The sequence below is a fragment of the Pituophis catenifer genome, unplaced genomic scaffold (genome assembly GCF_029215685.1).
Source record: "Pituophis catenifer annectens isolate HBS135680 unplaced genomic scaffold, rPitCat1.0.hap2 SCAF_2, whole genome shotgun sequence".
NCBI lineage: Eukaryota > Metazoa > Chordata > Lepidosauria > Squamata > Colubridae > Pituophis > Pituophis catenifer.
Genome location: NW_027256882.1, coordinates 253,792,985 through 253,817,371, shown reverse-complemented (window position 1 = coordinate 253,817,371; position 24,387 = coordinate 253,792,985). Strand labels below are relative to the sequence as shown.

The window sequence follows — 24,387 nt, the reverse complement described above, 5'->3', positions numbered from 1 at the left end:
CAAGTGATGTCACCGACTAATTCTTTCAACCTGGAAGTGCCTTGGGTGCTCTTGACACAACTGCAATGTGATTTCAGATATAGTCCTTTGGCTACAAATATGTAAAGTTGCAGACCGCATAACACCAAGTGAAAACAGAAAAAATGAAAATGCCAACATGCTAATTGGGAGATCCATTTTCATCCATTTTTTGTGAAATTCAAATAGGATAGAAATATCATTTCATTATACAAATTAATTTTTTGTAATGTTTCATCATTTTATTACCAATTTTTTATCACTTGTACTTTGCCTCTTGATTGGGGGTTCCAGTATTTTTTTTTTTTAAAGTAAGTTTCCACAATCAGAAAAAAATTGAAAACCCCTAATTATAGACTTATCTGAGGAAAATCTCTGACAAAAACATGCAGAATTGTATCTTCCCTTTGCAATTTTTTTGATGAACTGATCCACTAATACATATAATTTTAAGGCATTAAATAACCTCAGATGGGGTTGTCTTCTTCTAAATATATATTCCCTTGCAATCATAGATTGAATCTTGCATTGTACAACTGCCAGACTCAATGCCAGGCTAAATCATAAACTCTTGACTTTTCATAACTTAGCTTGATTCTTTAGCAAAACTTGGCATGGCTCAACTTCTTTAGATTGTGAATGAGAATGAAGTCACAACAGCCGACTGCTGACTCATAGCAGTGAGAAAATGTAAATGACTTTTATAGTCCTAGTTTAAACTCCCTACTTCCAAATTAGTAGATACTTGGCGTAATACTTCATGGTACTAAAGCTGAATACAGAAGTTGTATGTTTACAAAATGGCTATCCCTGGCCTGGAGTGATTCCTGCTTTAGGACTCATAGCAAAATATGAAATTAATTTAATTGGATTTTTGATGTGTATAGAAGAAAAGCTTGTTGGTACCATTGTGCGTAAAACCAAAATTTAATGAAAAGAGAGATCCTATCTACATTATCTACATTAGAGCAAATCCCACTGAATTCTACCTAAATTAGTTTTAGCAAAAGATATCTACAATAATTACACTAGCTTTTGATTTGTTCCATAACCAGAGTGGCTGGGTTTAGCAGACAGTATCACAATACAAAGCCACAACAGAGATAGAATATTTTTTGAAGCCAGAGGATCCAAAATCTGCTTGCTCATTCCAGGCAATGATTTTGTATTAATCAGCCTCTTTGCTGCTGAGAAATCTGGTGAAACATAGCTTGTCTTAAATTTCTGGCAAAAGATTTCAGTGATAACACCATTAAAATGTGGTCACAGTGGGATTAGTCACCCACCAATCAGATTAAGTAGGCTTTGAGAGAAAATTATATAGTCCATAGCAGTGGCTCTTTAGCCCACCCATAATGAATGACACATTAAAGTAATTAATTACTATGAAGGACAAAAATATCCAACTGACTCACCGACTGGACTAAAGACAAGCCACCACAGTCACATATAATGCATTTGGCAGGGATGTAATGAGTTTGGCAGGCTGGATCAGATGGATAGTGAAAGAAGGTTCCAAATAAGGCAGAATCATTCAATTCCATTCTAGCATTAAATTTCTTGTACACAATATATGCTCAGACTCTGAGAATATAATTAAAAAAATAAATAATATTTTTTTTCCTTAGTGAGATTGAGTTATTATGCAGGAGCTTGTAGTTTCTCTGGAAGTACGTACACATTGATAAGCAATACTCTGTAACTATTTATCATCTGCAATTATTTCCATCATAGTTTTGGAAAAGTTCAACCACATCAATTTGTACTCCGTAGTAATAAACAATGGGAAACAATATTTGGCAGTGTCGTCCTTAGTATTAGCTGAAGCATTTAGTCATATGAAGCAAAGTCATTAAATTCCATACCTAAGGTTCACCAAGTTTCCTTACATAGAAGACAATCTAGAAGACATACAGAAGACACATCAAATCTGGATATGATTTTTTTTTAAAGTACCAGTCCACCATATGGGTGTAATACACTGAGTTGCACAATGTTAGACTGAGAGATTTATCACAAATGCAACTCTCCTTGAAGAACAAAGGAGATTTACCTTAATATTGGACAGGTTAATTTATTTTATCCCTTTGTTTCCTGTTTCCTTGTCAGTAGGTTTGCTTGGGAAAAGATCATCAATTTGTATTGTTTTGCTGGCTTTGCAGAAATCAAAGAGATGGGATTATTTGATGAAGCATTTTCTCCATCCTCAATAAGGCCAATGTATGCAAGTGCAGCATACATTGTCAATGTCAATTTCTTGACATTCACAAGATTGACACCTATTTCTCAATAGAGAATCAACATCTTTGGTTTCAAACAGAACTAGATTACTTCAAACAGTTCCGTTTCTGCTAGCTAGGGGGTAACATTTTTTCTGTCTAAAACCAAAAGTTGCTAGACCAGAGGCTGAAACAAGGGAAAACTGCTCTCTCCTATCAATCTCAGATTTACAATAGAACTTGTAGAAAGCAGGAATATCCAGATTACAAAACTGGCACAGAGGGAAGCTACGGAGTCTATTAGGTACAATTTCTTTTCCAATTCTGCTAGTTACTATTTAACTGGTTTCTGATACTTACCAGTACATTCTCTATTCATATTCAATATACTGTGCACACTTTTATGGAATTTGGCTCTTCTACATCAGAATGACTCCTATATTAGCAGCACATTTTTCATCTTGAATCTGTTTAGAATGTTTATCTTGTGCTCTATAGGTTTTTCAGGAAGATTCTTTTAAACTGTTGTTTGTAAATTTAGCAGTTCTAAATTTTATACCTTAGCCGGTGAATGCTTTAGGTGGCTACTTTAACTTTCTCTTCTACTTTTCAAAAAATTAGATCTGATTTTATAAATTTATTTATTTATTTATTTATTTATTTTATTAGGCTTATATGCCGTCCTATCTCCAACGGACTCAGGGCGGCTCACAACAATAAAACCACAATCCAATGCAAGTTAAAATGCCTAATTAAACAAAAAACCCGTAAAAAAACCCCATCAGTCCAGGCCGGGGAACTCGAATAGCCAAGTTTTTAATTTGCGGCGAAAGGTGCAAGGGCCAGCCGAAGCTCCAAGGGAAGTTGATTCCAGAGGGTGGGCGCATCTACAGAGAAGGCTCTACCCCTGGGGGCCGCCAGCCGACATTGTCTTGCCGACGGCACCCTGAGCAAACCCTCCCTATGGGAGCGAACCGGGCGATGGGATGTTGTTGCTGGCTGCAGGTGGTCTGCCAAATATCCTGTGCCTAATCTTATTCCCATTGCCTTTCAAAGAGAGAGATGGATTGATTTCTCTGATCTTATACCTCAATGCTTCAAGTACTGAAGATGGTATTATAGAATTTATTTCAATTTTATTCTTTTTTCCTTTGTATTTGTCCAATAACATGCACAGTTCGAATAGGCTTTATCTCTCTCAGTTCCTAAAGTTAGGGAGAAACGGTAAAGATATGCCCATGAAAGACATGAGTGGCAGCAAGCCAAAATACCTAGACAGGAGGTGAAGATAGCGTAGATGGTGATAGTGAAGATAGTGTAGATCCAGACAATTTATAGATCAGGAAATTTGAGATCTCTAACATTTCAACCTATAGGCTCAAACCTATTACTACATGGCAATTATGGTGGGATCATTTGGACACTACAGGATAATAGGACCCTTAACAAAACTGTTGATGGTTGCCATTTTGTTCCATCTAAAACATTTTTCATCCTACTGCCCATATTATTCTCTGAAATATTCCTCTGTCATGTATGACATAGTTCCTCTTTTGATTTAGAAGTTGATTTAGTCTTTTAATTGCCAAAAGAAAAATTTCTATGGAGAATTTCTAGCATTTTTCAATTGTCATTTCTCTCATTCTAATTGGGCAATTTTCTGGAATAGCTGTTGTTCAATACTGATCAGTTTTTCTTATATGAATAGAATTCTCAAACTAGATACAGGTAATCCTAGACTTATGATTGATTGCTTAGTGATTGCTTGAAATTATGACAGAACCCCCACGGCTACTTACAACCCAGTTCCAAAGTTCTGATGGCCACCCACTATGGTCAAATAACAAGTTGGCTACTTGACAACCAGCCCACATTTATGTCTGTTTGCAATGTTCTGCAGTCATGTGATTGTGTTTTACAACATTTTTGCTGAAAACTGACATTTACTTCTGGTTTTTGGAAAAAATGGCCCATAGTGAACAAAGGGTTCACTTTACGATGGCAGCATTCATTTGATGACCACTGCAAAAAAAGAGGTTGTAAATTCAGGTTGGTCATGTGGGTGACCCACTTTATGACTGTTATGATTTATGACTATAAAAGGCAGACTTCACTATGGTCGTCAATTGAGGACTACCTGTATGCATATTATGCACAAGACATAGCAAAGGCAAAACTACTAATGGTAGCTTAATAAACAATCTTATGCAAATTTGCAAACTTTGAGAATTCGCTGTGTTGTGAGCATAGGTGTTTCTCAATTTCTCTAAATGTAGGTCTAAGAAAGTATATAATACAGGATCTTTTTAAATGTGCCAGATTTTCATTCTATAATCGTATTCCCTTCCAGTTAATATTCAGTTACTGGTTTGCATCTTGACTGCACAAGTGGAAAAGGTTGACCTCATTCTTATTTGCATTTGCTATAAATTATTTGACAGCAGAATAGGTGGTCAAGTTTTCTTATGCTACTGGTAGTAACTTGTTATTCTGGATAAATTCCTTTGTCAGCATAGATGAAACTGTTGTGTTTTGATGGTGGTCATTCATATTAAGGTTAAAGAGGGGCTGCACCAGCACACTTTCTTGTTATAATAATTGTTTTTGAATATAATATCAGTCACATTTCTCCCTAGGCTGTGTCTAGAAACAGTGTGTATGAGTGGCATAAGAGAGAGTCAATTTCAATAATGTTACAAAACACAACTGTGTACAAGCCTTATTTTTATACCTCTTGGTTGAACACATAAGAACCTATTTCCTGGTATCCGGTCCAAAGTGCTCAATGTGAACATAAGGAAAAAGACAGCTTTCGTATGCTTAATGGCATCATATAGTTCGTCATTAAAAATAATTTTAATATATTAGTCAACTAATCAAGTAATTCTGTTGATTAGTATTTTATTTTATTATTTTTTTTTGTAATTTTTCGGGGGGATTTGCAAACTGTATTGCCACTTAAATGACTGTTACATTGTGACAGTGTTCAAAATTATCTGAGTTCAACTTTCTAATAATCTACAAGAATTTACAGTTGTGAAATATATCTACAATCTCAATCAATTCCTGTCATGTCCCACATTGTTCTTTAACAGCACAGCTGCAGGCTCTTCGGTGTACAGATATATTTTTCATAAACAAATTGGCTTTCTATCAAATATCATGCAATATACATACAGACTAGTACAGTGAGGCTAACCTTTTTGCCATCACGTGCCAAAAGTGCGGGTCGAATGGGGGATCGCGCACATGCGTGCCCACACCCATAATTCTATGTGCCCGCCCCCGGCACATGCGTGCACAATTCCCCCCTGCTCCCCCGCTTTTGGCATGTGATGGCACAGTGAGCTGGTAGGCCCATTTTTCTGCCCTCCCCAGGCTCCAGAGGCTTTCTAGGACACTGGGGAGGGCAAAAACGGCCTTCCCCATCACCCCCATGGCCCATTTGCTGACTTCCGGTGGGCCCAGAAGGCCCAAAAATCAGCTGGCTCGTGTGCCCACCGATATGGCTCTGCAAGCTACCTGTGGCACGCGTGCCATAAATTCGCCATCACGGGACTAGTAAGTTATAAGACCATGGACTTCATAAACTGAAGTAAAACCATAAGTACAGTAATGTTTTCATTTAGCAACCACTTTGCTTAACAAGTTGCCAAACCCCCCCACACCCCCAAAAAACAAAAACACCAAAGTTCATGACTATCAGGATTGTCATGTCGACTTTCCTTCTTGGGCACCATGAGATGTTTCATAAATATCTGTTTTGCTTTTGGTAAACTGTTTCTATATAACTTCAAAACCTACTGTATGTTTCTCAAATTCCAGCTAAATGCAGTAAAATTTGTCATGAAAATATTCTGGAATACATCCCAAACAATGAGAAATGAAGTCCTACCATTGAGTAACAATTGGTTGAAAATCAAACTAGCAATCAAATTTGTTAATTTGTTAATTTGTTAATTTGATAAGATAGCCAGGTTATAAATCAAGGGTGTCAAGCTCGATTTCTTTGAGGGCCATATCAGGGTTGTGGTTGACCTCCGGGGGCCGAGTGGGCATGGCCCACTCGTTCCTTTTTCCTTCCCTGCCTTCCTCCTTCTCATTCCCATCTTGTTCCTTCATCTGCACTCAGGAAAGGATGAGGGGAGGGGGAGAGGTTGGCAGTGCTGCTGGTGGCCATGCTTACCACAACTGTGGCTATCCTACGCAGGATGGGGTGGGGGCAGTTCCAGTGAAAGGAAAGCTGCACGGGCTGCAAGGCCGGCTGGCGAGCAAGCCATGGAGGTGATAGCGGTGGTCGCAGCACTGATCTATAATTTGAAGGCGGCCATTTGGCCTGGAAAATGGTGAGCCTTGGATCCACAAGGCAATCCTGGAGCCAGCTTGGCATGCACACAGGAGGCGGCAAATGGCCAAGGGGTGGGGCTGAGGTGGTTGGGCAGTTCCTTGCCAGCTCCAGGACTGCCCCACGGATCTAAGGCTCATCGCATTCTGGCCACTATCAAGTTATAGATTAGTGCCTGGCTGTCCTGGGCCAGGGCTGAGGCACCAGGAGTGTGTCTCCAGGGCAGCTCCGTGGGCCATACCATGAGCTGAATTTGGCCCACAGGCTTTGAGTTTGACACCCCTGTTATAAATAAACTCAAGCCCCCATCCTCAAAGAAGATAAAAATTGAGGAAAAACGTAAGAAAAACGTAAAGGCAAATATAAGCAATTTTGTGCCTAAAGAACGTTGCAGGAATTGGGCATGTCTAGTTTAATGAAAAAAAAGGACTAGGGGTGACATGATAGCAGTGTTCCAATACCTAAGGGCCTGCCACAAAGAAGAATGGGTTCTATTATCTATTATTCAAAGCATCTGAAGGCAGGATAAGAAACAATGGATAGAAACTATTCAAGAAGACATCCAACCTAGAACTAAGGAGGAATTTCCTGAAGTTAGAACAATTAATCAGTGGAACAACTTGAATCCAGAAGTTGTGGGTACTCCAACACCGGAGGTTTTTAAGATGAGATCAGACAACTATTTGTTTGAAATGGTATAGGGTTTTTGCCTGAGCAGCGGGTTAGACTAAAAGACCTCCAACGTCCCTTCCAACTCTGTTATTCTGGAAAACAAAGATCAAGCAGAGATGTACAATTCTCTGTATTTATTAACCTCAAGAGTTAGTAGCAGAAAGAGATGATAGACACTCCCTTACAAAGACCACTGTAAATTTAAAAAAATTGTGAAACACGTAGATATATATCAACTTAACAGTTGTCATTTAATACAAATCTTAAAACTTGGGGTAGTTTTATATCTTTTATTTAATTGGTACAGTAGTTTGTTAAACTTCAGTATAAGATCCTGCTAAGTAGGGGGCATTTTTGCCATTCTAAATTGAACTAGTAATGATATATTATAGCTCAAACATGCTCTTCCAATAAAGCAAATTCTCCATTTCCTGTTATTAAATTATCACTATTCCAATGGTTGTATATTATATCACTACACACACATTCTAAATATAGACCACACTTTTTGATTAGTTTACTTTCAATATTTAAAACATGAAAAATAATATTAAAACAAAAAATATTAAAAATATTTTGCACATGAAAAAATATATTTTACTACGTATTCTGAATGTGTTTAAGCTAGAACCTTAATTGAGTTATGGTGTAATTTTATTCCACCAGTGCCATCTATTGGGGAAGTGTAATGGATTATATATTTCCACAGTTCTGAAATGAATTTCAGTAAAACTAAACAAGGAAACTCCCTTGTAGGCACAAATGCATAATAAAGTCAAAAAACAGTGCAGCATTTTCAAAAGAGCCTATTTTTTAAATCTGAAGAAATCTAGGCCATTTGTTACAGTATTTAAATCCCAAAGACATACATATAAAATATACAGAAAACATTAAATAAATGTGTAGGTAACAGATTTATTAACACAAAACTGTAAATAAATAGGCTTATTTATTCAGGATTTCTGTTGGTGAATAAATAATATCAGAATTTTTTCATTCTTTAAGAACCTGGTGTCCTGAACGACAACTTACAGTGAAACATGGCTTTTGCAAATAATTTTAGGTTGGGGATTGTAGGAATTGTACTTCTGTACATTTAGGTATTATCGGGTAGAAGAAGATTATTTTGCAATAGCCAATGGATCCGTATCCATTGATAGATGTCTGCCTCCACAGATCTAAATTTAACTGCTATAACTTGTGTTCTTTCAGTAATCCTGGGGGAAATATAACAAGATGAATCTCAACTAGATTGTTTTAAATGAAAACAAATTTCATTATCGCTTATGTAAAAAAGCTATATGATGAGGGTCAACTAAAGTAATGCAGTCACTGTGAACAACTATTTAAGTGATCAATTTAAATGAAAAGAGGAAAAAGAGGATTAAAAGTTTTCCTAAGAGATTTCATGGTTTGATGGAGTATTATTCTTTGTACACTTAAAAAGCAATGTAATTTAGAGCCAAGAAAAGGCCTCTAAGCAAGTATAAAGATGTAAATATCTGCAAGTTAGTCAAAAATGAAGCCACAGATTTCTAAGCTTGACAGAGAACAGAGAAATAGGAAACTCTGAGTGGCAGGTTTCTATTTATTTCCAATATGATAAGCCATCTTTGGTTTAAGTGCTCTCACAGGATTAAAACCCATATTGTCTTCATAAAGTAATTACAAAATGTGAGAGATGCAGGGTAGTAAAGCATTCTAAAATAAAAACAAGATTATTATTATTATAAGTGAATAACTACACAATTTCTGGATAGTTGGTATTTTTATTTTACATATATTAATGTCATAGAAACCAAGAGGATTCTTTTAAAAAGAGAACCCTGAAGATTAACTAATTAAACTTTGTTCTTCAATTTGTTGTGATAAATTTTATTAAAATAAATAGATATGTCATCATTTACAAAGTTACTGAATTCATATTAATTTGTGTTAAACTGCCAGTGAAGAAATGTCAATAGTTTTATTCCATGATCATAATTTTGATACCAAGTTATGTAGGCTCTTATCTTTTTATGTTTTTTATGGAATTGTCTTCAAAGTCTATCTGTGAGTTGGAAAGGACATGAATTATTCCTGATCCTCAAAGACTCGTAATAGGCAACAGTCAAAGCAGAACAAAGGCCCAGTTGGCTATAGCTCTACCTTCATTTGTCAATAAATAAACAGTATATATCAGGCTAATTAAATGAAACAGTTACATCGATATATTGTGTGAATGTGATAAACGAAGGCTCCTCTCTATAGATATGGAACAAAATATTATGTTGCTGCCCTGAGCAAAACCTAAATTTACCCAACAATTTAAGAAGCATTATGAACTTCTGAGATGCAACCATTTCATTTTACAGGTTTTTGCTGTTGTAACCTTTAGTTTACAAAGCGATTTCTCTTGACTGCCCCACCAATGCTTTTACATTAACCAGTATTTCATTTACGATATGCTTTTACATTAACTAGTAGTTCATTTACCAATATAGTAAATGTATATTAAAGATAAAGGACATTTATTTTATTCACTTTAAAACTACAAATATTTAATTCCTGATCAAGCATATAACCAGCAAGTAGAAAATGAAGGAGAGTAACTGCCAAACTTTTTGGCAAGTTCTCAGCAAAATTTTCTAGATGATTGGTATGGCATGGGTTGGCTAGGCTCTAGGCTTGTAGTCAGTTTAAGGCTCTCCAACACACAACAGTGTGACTAGATGCAAATCTTTACAAACTCTAGAAATAAACCGCTTATGCAGTAGATATATATTTTTATCATGAAGTTCCAATACTTTACTAATACCCACTACAGTTTAATTTTGGCACTTCTTTATCTCATCTTTCTCACATTTTATTTTCCCCCTGAAGTTGATTATCACCTGTCTGTCATGAAAAACTCGTCTCTCAAATTAATTTCTACACTAACTTTTTACCAGTTTCCTTAACTTAATTTAATTTTTGTTTCTTCCATATTTACTACATGTTCAAAGCTCATTTTAAGCAGCTTTCCAAGAATACAGCTCATTTAATGCTTTGAAGAATTTTTGTGTGTGTGCTAACATGCTTTAAGAACTGTCTTCTCTGAATGTGTTGCACAATCCTATTCTCTATCAATGTGTTTGTTTTAATGTCACATTTAAGATGAGTCTACAACAATTTTGAAAAGAATGCTATCATTCTAGGAATTAGCTTTGGTTTGTCAAAAACACATTATGCCAAATTAGCTTAATTTCTTTTCATGACAGAATTGACTGATTTGGTAGACTAAAGTAATGCTATGAATATAATACACATTGATCTCAATAAAGAATTTGGCAGGCTACTCACATGTTTTTAAGAAAAGATTGGACAACCATTTGTCTGAAATGATATAGGGTTTCTGCCTGAACAGGGACTAGAGGCCTCCAAGGTCCCTTCCAACTCTGTTATTCTACTCTACTCTACTCTACTCTACTCTACTCTACTCTACTCTACTCTACTCTACTCTACCCTACCCTACCCTACCCTACCCTACCCTACCCTACCCTACCCTACCCTATCCCACCCCACCCCACCCCACCCCACCCCATTCTATTCTAATACTGTTGTGGAAAAAATGCATAGACGTGGGCTGTACGGTGATGCTATTGCTTGAACAACCATACCAAGCATGTGTTATTCAATATTTTTCAATAAGCGTTATTCAATATTTTTATAGATACTGGAGAGGAAGGTACCAAATCCACAGAAGACATTAAACTACAGAAATTGGCTAACAACCCAGACATATATACATAGTTCAAATGGTTTGTAAGTTGGGCAATTTCCAACAAGTGATATTAACAATCACAGGTCGAATATATTGGTGCAGAGATGTTGAGAACTGGTTTAATGGCAATGCACATCAGAAGAATACTAGTGGACCAAGCTGAAGTTATAGGCTGTAAGACAGCAACTAAAATGTCTAATATGTCTTCAGCTGCCTAAACACTAACATGAATCAATCTAAATCATGGAAAATAATTATCCTGTGCTGGTTAAGACTTATGATAATGTGGTGGATTTTGGATTTATGAATATGTGGTGGATTTCAGGTATAACACTTTGACAGGAAAGTAGTAATAGCAATAGCACTTAGACTTATATACCACTTTATAGCCCCCTCTAAGCAGTTTACAGAGTCAGCATATTGCTCCCAGCAATGTGTGTCCCCATTTCATCCACCTCGGAAGGATGGAAGGCTGAGTCAACCTTGTAGAGAATATTGTAGAGAACAATGTTCAGAGGATTAATACCAGAATAAGGTATTTAAAACCAAGCTTAGGAGGAATGATTAATGGATCTGGACAGCTTGCAAAAGAACTAGTTAAGAATAGATATGAGAGCAATCTACAGATAATGAAAAGGCTTCAAGGGATAGATCTATACTCTGTAAAAGTGCAATAGAACAAGGATCAAATGGTTTGAAATAATAGAAGAATTTCCTGAGAGTAAGAACTAATAAGCAGTGGAAGAGTGATGGGTTTTTACTTGTTGGAAATATCTACATGCAAGCTAGATGGCTGTCTATTGGGGATGATTTAATGGATTCTTCACTGAGCATAAGATTAAACTAAACAACGTTAAGTCCTCTTCCAAGTCTTATATTAGGCATATCCAACCTTTTGGCTTGCCTGGGTTGCATGGAGTAAAGAATCGTCTTGGGCTGCATATAAAATATATAATATAGATAATGTATATAAATATACACAATGTTGTTAAAAAGTTTATAATCTTGTGGGGTCACATTACTAGCTGTCCAGGCTTGCATGTGGCCCTGAAGTCATGAGTTGGATATGCCTTTCTAAAGTTCTATGAAGGTTTGTGCCTAAAATAATTTTACATTTGTAAATGAACAATACAGTCTATTTCTAAATAAAACCTGTAATAGAACTCAAAAGAAAAATTAAACAGCAACATTCAACGGTTTAATAATTTGATGAAATTCTTCCTATAAATTCCAATATACTCAGTGGACACTGCAGTTTCTAAAGAACCTCCAAAGCAGATCTTGAGAGCATAAGAAATACAGTAGTAGGAAGAATAAGAAAATGCATGTTATGTAGTATTTTGACAATAAAACGTTATATTTAAACCATGAATACAATACAAAAAACCATGTTGACTAATCCTTGAGCTATACGTTTTAATGCTGGTTCACTTTTTTAAAAGTATTTTTGAGAGAGAGGAGGCTTAGAAATCTGCTATTTGCCACAGAAATAATTTCTTTAAAGAGAGAGAGAGAGAGAGAGAGAGAGAGAGAGAGAGAGAGAGAGAGAGAGAGAGAGAGAGAGAGAGAGAGAATGGGCACAACATTTTGATCTAAGCAAAATCTTCACATTCCCTCATGTTCAGCAACGAATAAAAACATTAAGTGTTTACTAAATTGGGTTCTATGTGAATGGGAGAGATGTTCTCCAAAATGTGCAGCAGCAACCTCTTGTGGTGTGAATAAAGCAATGTATCCATAAGAACAGGAATGAATATGAATATATTACATGTATAATGTCTAAGTTAAAACAACACATGTAAAATATTTTTCTTATATAGAAAATATCTGAAGTAGGTATTTGCTTCACTAATGTAGAATTTTATGAAACATAACTTTTTCTTTGACTACAAAACGCAATTGGCAGATATTTCAAACAAAAATATCTTAACACAGAATATATAAGGAATCTTTTCTACCATGTTGTGTCAGATGAAGTTTATTGCAAGGACCAAATCTCTTCAACAAGTTGTAGTATACAGTGCACTGGCAAAGTACATTATGTCATAGTTTAAAAACGATTACAGTTTGAAACAATAAGTACTTTGATCATTCAAGCTTTGCTCTTAAAGCTTTAGAAGGTATATGTTATCTGTTATTTATACTCTTTTCACAGAAAAAGTCTTGCTAGATTTTACAGTATACTTTAGTATACTGTAGTGTAATCGTTGTAAATATGATTATGGCATTTTATTAATATGGAATTCTGAATAATGAACATGAAAGCTGCTAAGTGTGTACAGTTAGAAAGCAGCTTTTTCTCACGAGACTAATCTTTGAACTGCCTTGTCATATAAACATATACTGACTAACATACATTATTTTTCTTTTCTTTTTTTCTAACTATTATGCCAGTAGGTTTGTGGGACAGGCCCAACTCTTAGGCTGATATTTATCTAGTAGGAATTGGCAGAAATTAGCAATTGTTTAATATATACTAAATATATCACCTATTCTCGGCAGGGCCTAATACTATAGAAAATTGCTTCCGGCAAATTTACAAAGCCCCCAATGGTCCCTTCAAAAAAGAAAGCTTCTCTAAGAGTAGAATTGACTAGTGAATAATTTATTATATAATGTATTTGTCAAAAAGAGAAGAAAGAAAAACATTTCCAATTATTTTTAAATGCAAATATTGCATTCTTGGGCTTTTTCTTCAATCCTCATTCATTCATTCCTAGAAATATTGTCTCCATTTAAAAAAAATATGCATTGTAAAATTAACCACTAGGCTATATTAGCTCAATACATTACTTCATCCTGTGTAATAATTAACACACGTCAAAACTTTAAAGATTATCCCCTCCCTCTCAATTGACATTGTTCAACAACTACCCAATGGTAAAGAATTCTGAACATATAATGTATCATTTGTATATAAAGCAGAATTGTCAAAGCACGAATAATATTATTTGCACCTCTGAAGAATTAAAAATCCTTGGGTGGCATTGATACAACAATCCTATGCAGCTAGTATTACAAACTGCAAAGGTTCATTGATTAAGAAAAGGCAAGGCCAAAGGACAGAATTTCTTCACTGCTTTGTTCTTAAACGATTCTGACTTAAACATTTATTAAGCTATTAGTAACTATCTTTATCTTTCTTCAGACATGCCTAATGGAAACAATATATTACAAGTCAATGATATAATCATATAAGATGAAAATCAGCATTTTGTCCACTGTGTTATTAGTTTACCAGACAAATAAATTAAAATATAGAGATTTATGTTAATCTATTCCCTCCAAAACTTATTCCCATAATATTTTGTGAACTTGTAAACAAAGCTATGTTTTAAAAGATTTTTAAATAAACATGTCTACTTAAAAAAAAACATTGCATACACTATATTTCACATCAGTATTTTTGGAATGATACTTCAAGCTTCTCTTTGAAATTAAATACATTTATATATATATTTTCATTTTTAGAGATAAATTATTAAAAGAAATAATTTGTTTTAGTAACATTTTAAAACATAATTAAAAGTGCAAATAAGTAAAAACAAAACTGTTTTCTGTACTTCAATATCAAAACAAAACAAAGAAGATCAACTTACTCTAATATAGACTTGCGTCGTTTCTTTTTCTTTTTGTGGATTTCGGTACTTCTCATAGAAGTCTCGTCGCTTCTTTGTATCTTTTGGAATTTTATCTTTTCTCTCTTTTTTTTCTGCAGGTTCATCTGAGCTATCTGGAGACGGATGTTGTTGAGCTTTTATCTTTTCAACCTCAATATAGTTCTCATTCGGATTCAGTACTATTACTCCATAGCCTTCCTGTTCCAGATGAAAGGGGGGAAAGGATTTATTGGTTCAAATGTACTGATTGAAGTGATTTTCATAGCACTGATAAAGGAAGTAGGAGTTGCATTTTTTAAATCTTTGTGTCCAAATTTACAATGACCACTTTTGTTTATTTGTTTGCCAAGCTCTTTACATTTTTTCAGTGATTTATGCAGTTCATCAAGAAATTGTGAAACAGCTTCCTCCACACTGGATTCCAAAATTACCAACGTGATGCTTAATTAATAAAAAAGTGTTACATGTAGGTTACTTAAATACTATTGATTGCAAAAGGATTTAGCAAACTTCAGAGATTAAACCATTAAACATTTGTTCAATTAAAAACTGATAGCAGCAATAACAATGAATCCATTTAAATTGTGATTATTTTATATTGTTTTGAACTCAATGTTATGTTCAGACATAAGCACTTTTATTGGAGTTAAAAATGCACATAAAGACTTCAGACAAAGGAAAAATATTAGATTCTTCTCAGAGAATATAAATTATAAATCAATAAGAAACATAAAGGGATAAGGTTTAAAATTTGAGACATTTTGTTTATATCAAAGAAAATAATCTTCATTAAAGAAAGTAAGAGAAGTCAAATCCACATAAACCAAATCCAGCTGTCAACATTATTTCAAAATTTCTTTATAACTTTTCGGGGGGGATAAATAAATAAATAAATAAAATAAATGTTTATCTACTTAAAATAAAATCTTCACTTGAATAAAAGAAATCTACCTATGTAGATGATCAATGCTAAGTAAATCTTTGACAATAACAAAAGATACTTTATTTGGTGTTGCTTTATTCTAATCTGTGTAGCTATTCAAAAACCTTGTAATGCATTGTGATAACTGTCAGGTAGACAGATTGTCACTTGGTGCTTTTCTACAGTTGGACACACTCGACTAGCTATTAAAATCACATTTGAAGAAAGTTCTTACTCTTCCTTGTGCCTGTACAAGTTTTCACGCCCTTCTCAAATTTCTACTATACCTTCTCCTCCCACCAAAACTAAGTTAAAGAACACTGTTGCACTCTGTTAAGCAGGGTGAATTAGAGGCATTCAGTTCACTGTCTATGGTATAAGGGAACATGGTAAAAAGGTCACCATAGGTCAAAGAGAAAATTGCCGCCTTCTAGATTCTGTACCATGAGTAAGTGATCTCCTGTCATTTTTTCCTCCTGTCATTTTTTCCTCGTTTTCTCTTCAGCACAAATCCCATATACTACACTGTATGCTTTTACAAAAGATTAATGTATTAAATTAATATTATACTAGTTTCCATATAAATAAACTCAATTGAAATTTATATTAAAATCAGTATTGGAACTTTTAAAATATATATATAATAAATACATTGAAAAACAGATTCCTGCCTTTATGATTACTACCGTAATAACAAAACATCCTGAAGAGACTATTTTTCTTACTGTTTTAAATAATTGCTACCCCAACCCTAAAAAAAACTTGTACATTGTCCATTCAGTCTTAGTTTGCTGGTCCTGTTTGTGACTTGAATTTTCTTTTCTTCTTTGAAGATAGGTCTTATATTGATTCATGTTATGTTCTATACAATGCAAGATGTAAAATTCATGTATTTGTTATTATTTTACAGGTATTAGTGAAACTGAAACCATGTTCATTTTTGGCTACTCTCAAAAAAACCACAGACACACATAAATCATCAAAGAAGTAAAATTTGTCTAAGTTATTGATTATGTAACTGAAAATTACATGACTCATTTGTCCAATTTTATGAGGACATAATGTCAATTTTTCACAGACACATCAACAGATGAAAAATGAATCCATTTAAAAATCTCAGCTACATAAATAAATTAAAGGATTTTTACCAATTAAGTTTAAATAGCACAAACCATCCTTTGGCATGATTTAAAAACTTTTTTAAACATACTGTATTTATTAAAGTAAAGATATAACTAAAATAGTAATATTTCAGGAATCTATATAAGATGTTTTATGGGTATTTTTAAAAAGTGCATTATGATCCTTGTTTTGCTTAGGAGAAAGTTGACATTATGACATATTCTTTCCTTCATTTGTCTTCAGTCACTTCCCCTAAATAATATGAGGAAAAATAGGTACAAAAAAGAGGATAATGAATAATAGACAATACCTGAACAGATGAAAGGAGGTAGAAATATAATATAATATATATAACTGGAATAGAATTTAACCTCTATCAATGTTGCTAAAGTGAGACCAACCTAGCATTATCATGAATTAATTTTGCAGTTGACAATATGACCTTTTGTTTCCCTTTCACCTTAAAAAGATTAAGATGTTTTTAAAATTCATCAGAATGTATTTAAATTTTAACCTGCATTCTTTACTAATGAGACTTTTAAAATGAGCTAAATTTTAATGTCAAAATGACAGGCAACTAATTTTGGCACATGATCAATACATACAAAATGTAGAGACCAACTTAAACAAAGATTTAAGCAGTCTATAATCACATCCACACATCTATACTTTGTTAAAAATAATCCTTAAAATCTATAACATACATTTTACAAAATTAAACCATACAACTGATTTGATTTATAACATTCACTTTCTCAGATGTGCATGCCTATTTAACTCTGTATCAACTAATTAATAATTTCCCTTCAAAATAAATGATATAATTGAAGTACTAAATGTGAAAAATATATCTGAAATGAAATACATCTACAATATAATACATTACTCATTTTTTTTAGTTAAATGTTTTCAGAGAAGTGTAGAATAAGCATTCAACTATGTGTACAATACATTATTCAACAAGTTTCATCTGCACAAACTAGTTAGGAAAAATTAAATGAGACAGTTTATAAGTAGTCTCTATTAAAGTTAGCATTTAATAAATTTTGAGTCCTAACTGATCATCAATTGGATAACCAATTTTATATCATTCAACCATTCCAAAAATCAATCCAGTAAGATTATACTATATACTATAAAATTATAACTGTATGATTCCAAAAATTACTGGATTTTGCTAACAAGTTAAAATTCTTGTCAGTTATTTCAAAAACCATTTAAAGGATGGACTTCATTTCCAATCTTGTACATCTGCTTAATTATTCATATTGATTAAATTACAAGCAAACTTAGAGAAATGTTGAAAAGTACTTATAATACCAAGACTTTTTGTATCATAGATCACAGGAAATTCATGAGTATGCTTGGTAGTAAAATATGGTATCAATAAGAAAAAAAATCCTAATAACATCTTCTACAGGATCCTTCCACTTCTGTGTACAGATACAAAACCCATATAGAATAAAATATAGACAGCAACAGCAAAAATATTTGAGATATATTCTGGGACACAAGAAGGCTCTTGTGTCTGCTGAAATGAATAATGAGCTATAAGCGTTCAGCATAGCATATTAATCCACTAGGAGAGGCCGCTGTATATGATCAGAGAGGTCAGAGCCTAGAGTGGAATATGTTGACCTATGTGTCTATCTTTCTGACTTGTAAGTAAAAATGTGTAACACATAATTTTCCTGAGCTTTATCAATCTGATTTAAAAAACAAAAAGAAAAACTATTTAAAAACTTGAAGCAGAATCAAGTTATTTCTGCAGGAAAAGGAATCCTAGGAATTTAGATCAGTAACCTAGATCTATGCATGTTTAAAATGGTCATAGGAATGACTATTCATTGTTTTTAAAGATGTATGATCTGTTTATTTCTGATCTTTTTCATGAGAAGAGTACCTATGTGTCACTGTTGCAACAACCTAGATGCAACAGTAGGATGAGGTCATGACAACCAATCAGAAGTCACTAGTGAAGCGTAAAAGTAAACATAGCTGTTGGAGATGCAGCTCAGCTTGAAAAATGCCCCCTCCATTATTTGAGCAATTTTCTCAAGACGTGACCTGAGACTGAAATGCTTAAAATGTCAGTTGACTTCTTTTTGTATTTTCACCCAATGTGCATTTTGGCAACTGCACCCTGCTAACACTTTGTAATATTTTCATCCCAGTTACACCACATCTCTTAGACTCCTGCATTCCACTGCTGTGTCCAAGTGTATAAAATGCTATATTACTGCCAAACTTCATATTGCTCCACAAAGTTTCCAACTTAAAATAGCTCATCAAGTTAGGCAAGAAAAGAAAACATGCCACAAAAAGTTTTTAGGGGACCACCTGTTGTCTATTATTTTTACATAGCACTTACTCATAAATCATAACACAGGGTAATTAATCAAGCTGTCAAAGAAAAGGTCAAAGGTTACACAGGGGAGTCAGAAGGTCATTCATGGGCTGATAGAGGTCAGGGTCACACCACATTCCTCATTATCAAGTTGGGATGAGAGACGACCCAAGCAAACAAAAGTGAAAGCAGATGGAGAAGTGAGTGGATAAAAAAGAAAGAAAACTTGACAAACAAAAAGAAAAGTGAAAGAAGAGTGTCAGCTGCCTTCAAATAAAGCACAGAATAGAACCAAAACACACTGGAATCTGCTCAGAAATGTTCTGTGTAACATAAAGAAACTATATTTTCATTTTTTAAATGTCATATAATTTAGATGTTTTAATGGAAATAAACAGCATCACTACATGTTTTGACTATTTCATACAAATATCCAACAGTTACAAGCAAATCAGATAAAGAAATTATGTTGAACATAATCAATTTTCCCCACCTCCACTTTCTGGGTATAGCCTATAGGATCATAATAAAATCTTTGTATTTGTATAAAAAATAGTATTGAAATTATACTCTTCAAAACCACAAATGTTCATTAACACAAAGCATCATAAAAGTCCTTCTGGATGACACAAGAGTTATAAAATATTCTATCATTACACTGACCTGAATTAGATGCAGAATAGTGTGCAAAATTAGCTGTCACCCTTTCCTCAAAATCTTTGCTAATCTCATTTTGAATGTTTGCAGCTTTATCAACACATGCATCAATGTCAGCTCCTTGGTTACTGAACCGCAGTACTTGGAAGAAGATATAATTAAAATGTTTTGGCACAGAAAAGGTGAAATTGTATCTTTCCGTATTCCCCAAGGACTCTGTAAAACATGTAGGATATATTGACAAACACACACCCTTGTCTAGAGCCCTGACATTCCAGGTCACCAACTGCTATTTATTTCAGAACATTTGCACTTACCCATACAATCACCTGCTGTGTTACTAACTTTTAATGGCTGTTGAAAATTTAAAACTAAACAAAAAAAGTTTCAGTGCCTGATAATTACTTAAATGTATTAAATGTCTCAGTTATCTGGGTTTTGGTTTTATTTTCTCTTTTTATTTTATCATAAACACGTATATATTTAAATTGCTATAAATTATATATATATATATATATATATATATATATATATATATATATATAGTACGTGAAACTTTCTCAAACACAATAAAACTTAGATAAGATACTGCCACAGCATTTACACAATTATAAAATTCATATTAAAACAATGCTTTATTATGAATTATCATATTATATACAAAAGACAAGATCTGAGAACTCTCAATCTTTTTAAAGTCTTAGAAATAAATTTCAGCTAACTCTAATCTTAATTTCTACAACATGGGCAAAATAAAACTAATGAAAAGATGCATGCTGTCAGTTTGAATAGGAATAATCTCATAGCATACAGCATGTTACTGTAATAATTAAGAAGTTTAATTTTATGGGATTGTGATATCACTTGGATCCAAAATAAAATGACGCAACTTAACTCATTGCTATTACATTTTTAGAATTAGATATAAAAATGCTGAGTTAGTACAGCTTTACAAAATATGAAGATTTAAGGTACAATGTTTTAAAAACATAAAACATGGTGTATTTTAAAATAAAAATGCATTGATTAATAAATAAGATGTGGTTTTCCTTAATGTCAAGATTGCTATATATTTATACATTATAGAATATGTTGAGTACCTCATTTTGAGCAACAGCTCAAATACAGCAGATGTTCAAGGAAAACATTATTGTCTATTAAGTATTAATATACATTTATTTATTATAAAGATTGGTTTATAATATTTCTTGCAATAAATATGAAGTTCCTCACTTTGATTATCTCTTCTACCATTGCTCCTGAAATGGCCTTAGACAAGCTCATTACAATACAAAATCGTTACTTTGATCTTTGGCCAGCATAAAACCAGTGTTTTTCATTCAGCCTTAAGCTTCAGCCTTCAACTTTGGAACAACGTAAGCAATATTATGTTTGAAATGTCTTGAATTCTGAACATTTCAAGCTCAAAAAGCTCAGTTTTGACCTTAAGGATGTGCTCTGATACTATTCCCAGCATCCAGAATAGTCAGAACAATGTTGAAATACCTTAGGTCAGGACAACCTATTTTAAATTCAAAATGTTTTATGTTTGAAATACCTTGCACATTTCTAAATATTGAAATACCTTGCACATTTCTAAGTATATTGCAGTAGGGCTGTACGACTATGTATTTATGGATATACAATGAACTGAAATACTGCATGGATTATAAAATATTACTAGTTTTACTGGAAAGAAGCTATAAAGAATCGTATATTTAAATATTGATATTTCACTATCATAAATAGAAACATACATAACAGTCATCCTCATAGTTCTAGTTTATCAATGGTTCCCTTGGTAAAAAAACAAAATATCTTTGGATTCCATGCATTCATCAGCAGAAATTGGAACAAAGGTAAATTCTAGATGAATTCTATGAATAACTTGTATATTTCTAATATGTGAAGTAATATATACTAAATGACAAAAATGATATGTGATAGCTGAAAGGGTTTTCAGATAGTTGAAATAACCGAGAAAGAAACTTACTAGTGTTACAATTGCAAACTGTGACAAATATCTATGTTGAGTATTATAGCCAGCCAGTCTTTCTGCAGGATATTATTTCTTCCTAGCATTCAATCAACTGAGCTTTGATCCATTGGTTACAACAGGAATTGACCAATCAGCTTGTCATCTGAATCTGATGTCATAGATTGAGAGATAATGATTGGTCCAAACTCACCCAGCTGGCTCTCATGCATAAGGTTGGACTAGAACTCACAGTCTCCTGGTTTCTAACCTGCTGCCATAACCGCTTCAGACCAAACTGGCTCTCTTTTTTCCAGGATATGGTTGAGAACTTTTAGCAGTTCCGTTCAAGCAAGTATATTCTGTGTTTTCCTTTTTCTCAAATTGACATTCAGTATTCCATGATTCAGTGTTTTGCATGCTTATTACTTCTATTTTTTAAAAAATGTGACTTTTCTTGACTCAGTAGCAACTTTTCAGGACTGAAGAAACTTCTTGGATGGGAAGCAAAACGTTTTCAAAGAAAAAAACCAAGAAAGTCCAGTCGTCTTTTGAAAAGCACCTTTGGGTTTTTGGGACTCACATTAGATTCATAATTAGAAATAATAACTAGACCTTACAACAAAACACATAGTATATTTTCACTATGTGTCACTGTCTAATGGAAGAAATGCTTCTTTTAAGGATTTAATCTCTCTTGTCCTCCTCTGGACATTATTTGGCTACTATTTTAGGATTTATCAGGCCATTCCCATCTACTTTTTCTTGCAGTATTCTTGTTTTTTTCAATCAATATTCCATGCATAGAAATTTTAAATCTTTTCTTGTTCTATTTTTTCTAATAGATAGGTATTTTACAATACCAGGAATCATTCAAGATAAATTCTGCTATTTTACTTGGAAGCAGGGAGAAAGCATTTGATTTCCAAACTGATATTCATTCATCTTAATTTAATTTTAAAAATAATAGTGCAATATCACCATGCCTAACAAAAAGTCTGTTTCTCTGACAGAAAAAGCTAAAACAGTTAAATTCCATACATTGCCAGGCCTCTAATATCTTTATTCTAAAATTAATTGACTTGGGGGCAATTCAACATAGTATCTGTATAGTTTTCTCAGCCACTATATTTTGAACATAACATTCCACAAATAGAATATATACCCAGCTAGAGGCACTCTTCTTTAAATTTGCAAAGCTGTATGTTCTTCTGGTTATACATTGCTGATTCTTATATGATCGCTCTGTTGTGTGATCTACACAAGAATCAGAAAATGCATAGTCAGAAAGTTTAGCCTTGCACACTGTAGAGTCTGCTCTCTTTCCTTTCTTTCTGATATCTGTTCTACAAATCTCATTTCCACAAGAGAGATCAATGGTAGAGATCAACTAAAAGGAGAAGAGAACAATACCAGCAACTGTTTGCACACACAAATACTGTCAGCATATACATTTTCACACAATCAGCACCTGCCCATTCGACACACATCAGCCCCTGAATCCCAATTTTGTGCATTGAGCTGCCCCCAATTTGAACTAAGTGGGAAAGAATTAATCACACAGATTAGGCAGATCATAACATCAAAACACATATACAACACTTCAGAACAATATGCAATGATTGCATAACTAAATATTTCAAATTATAGTAATAAGTACAATTGGGTATCCTTTATGAAAAAAAAACACAATTGTCTAACATTCAGTAACTATGCAGAAATTCATTAAATTTATACGAGTTTATTTAAAATCTGCTGAAATGTCTACTTTAGGCTTATTATTTTTCCTTAAGCAAAGATAGCACCTGCACTCAGGACTCATATTGGATTCAGGCTGTTTGCATGAAAGCTCTCTCTCTCTCTCTCTCTCTCTCTCTCTCTCTCTCTCTCTCTCTCTCATAATGTTAAAATGAATATGGAGAATTATATTGCTTCATATTTATCTACTCATGTAAATCTAATACATTTTTTCTTAAATGAAGCAACATTATGCAACATTACATTACTAAAACTGAAAACTGACCCTCAGCACAAGAACAGGAATGTGTCAATCCACAGGCACACACAATGACTAATCAGTATGACAAGAAAAATGTAGAAGTTCACCTCATCTCCATAAATATTAAATAATATAATAAGCTAATGGTAATTAAATCAACCAATTAATTAATCAATTAATTAAATGGTAATTAAATTGTTGTATGTAACCATTTATGAAATTATTATTCGTTTTTCAAATTAATACATTTGTTGATATATATTGTGATTAAATAAAGAGTAAATCTAACAGGCATAGATTATGAAGATTTTTTCATAGTTGTGTTTTGGATAGAACTTTAAATTCATATTGAATTCCCTGATGTCTACACAAATCTACAGAGATATCTATGCATATAATAGTTATTGTACTGACAGTCCATCTTTTGTCTAAGAACACAACTTGGGGATCACCTCTCACCAAACATCTTGTTATTTACACCATGTTCACTTGGATCTATCTCTCACCATAGTGTGGCCTAAAGTCACCTTATGGACTTTATGTATCAACTTTAAACTTGAGCATCTCCAATCCTAGTCTAATATTCTAACAATTCACTTTCAAATTATCTGTGAAAAATAATTAATCTTTTCATTAGTAAGAAAGAATAACCCTTGTTGAAATTGATTTTTAAAGACTTTCAACAGATTATCAGTTAAGATATAAAGTATATTTAGTAGAAATATCACATATAAAAAATAACCTTTCAT

At 33.4% G+C, this 24,387-nt stretch overlaps 1 protein-coding gene across 5 annotated transcripts in view; it reads right to left on the bottom strand.

Annotated features, from left to right (window-relative positions):
• ARB2A (ARB2 cotranscriptional regulator A) overlaps positions 1-24,387 on the bottom strand; it is a 224,095-nt gene that overhangs the window by 129,479 nt on the left and 70,229 nt on the right. For all 5 annotated transcript variants that reach the window (XM_070935758.1, XM_070935760.1, XM_070935762.1 and 2 more), the window contains one exon: positions 14,596-14,814. In XM_070935758.1, coding sequence (XP_070791859.1) covers positions 14,596-14,814 — 219 coding nt within the window. The remainder of the gene's footprint in view (positions 1-14,595; positions 14,815-24,387) is intronic.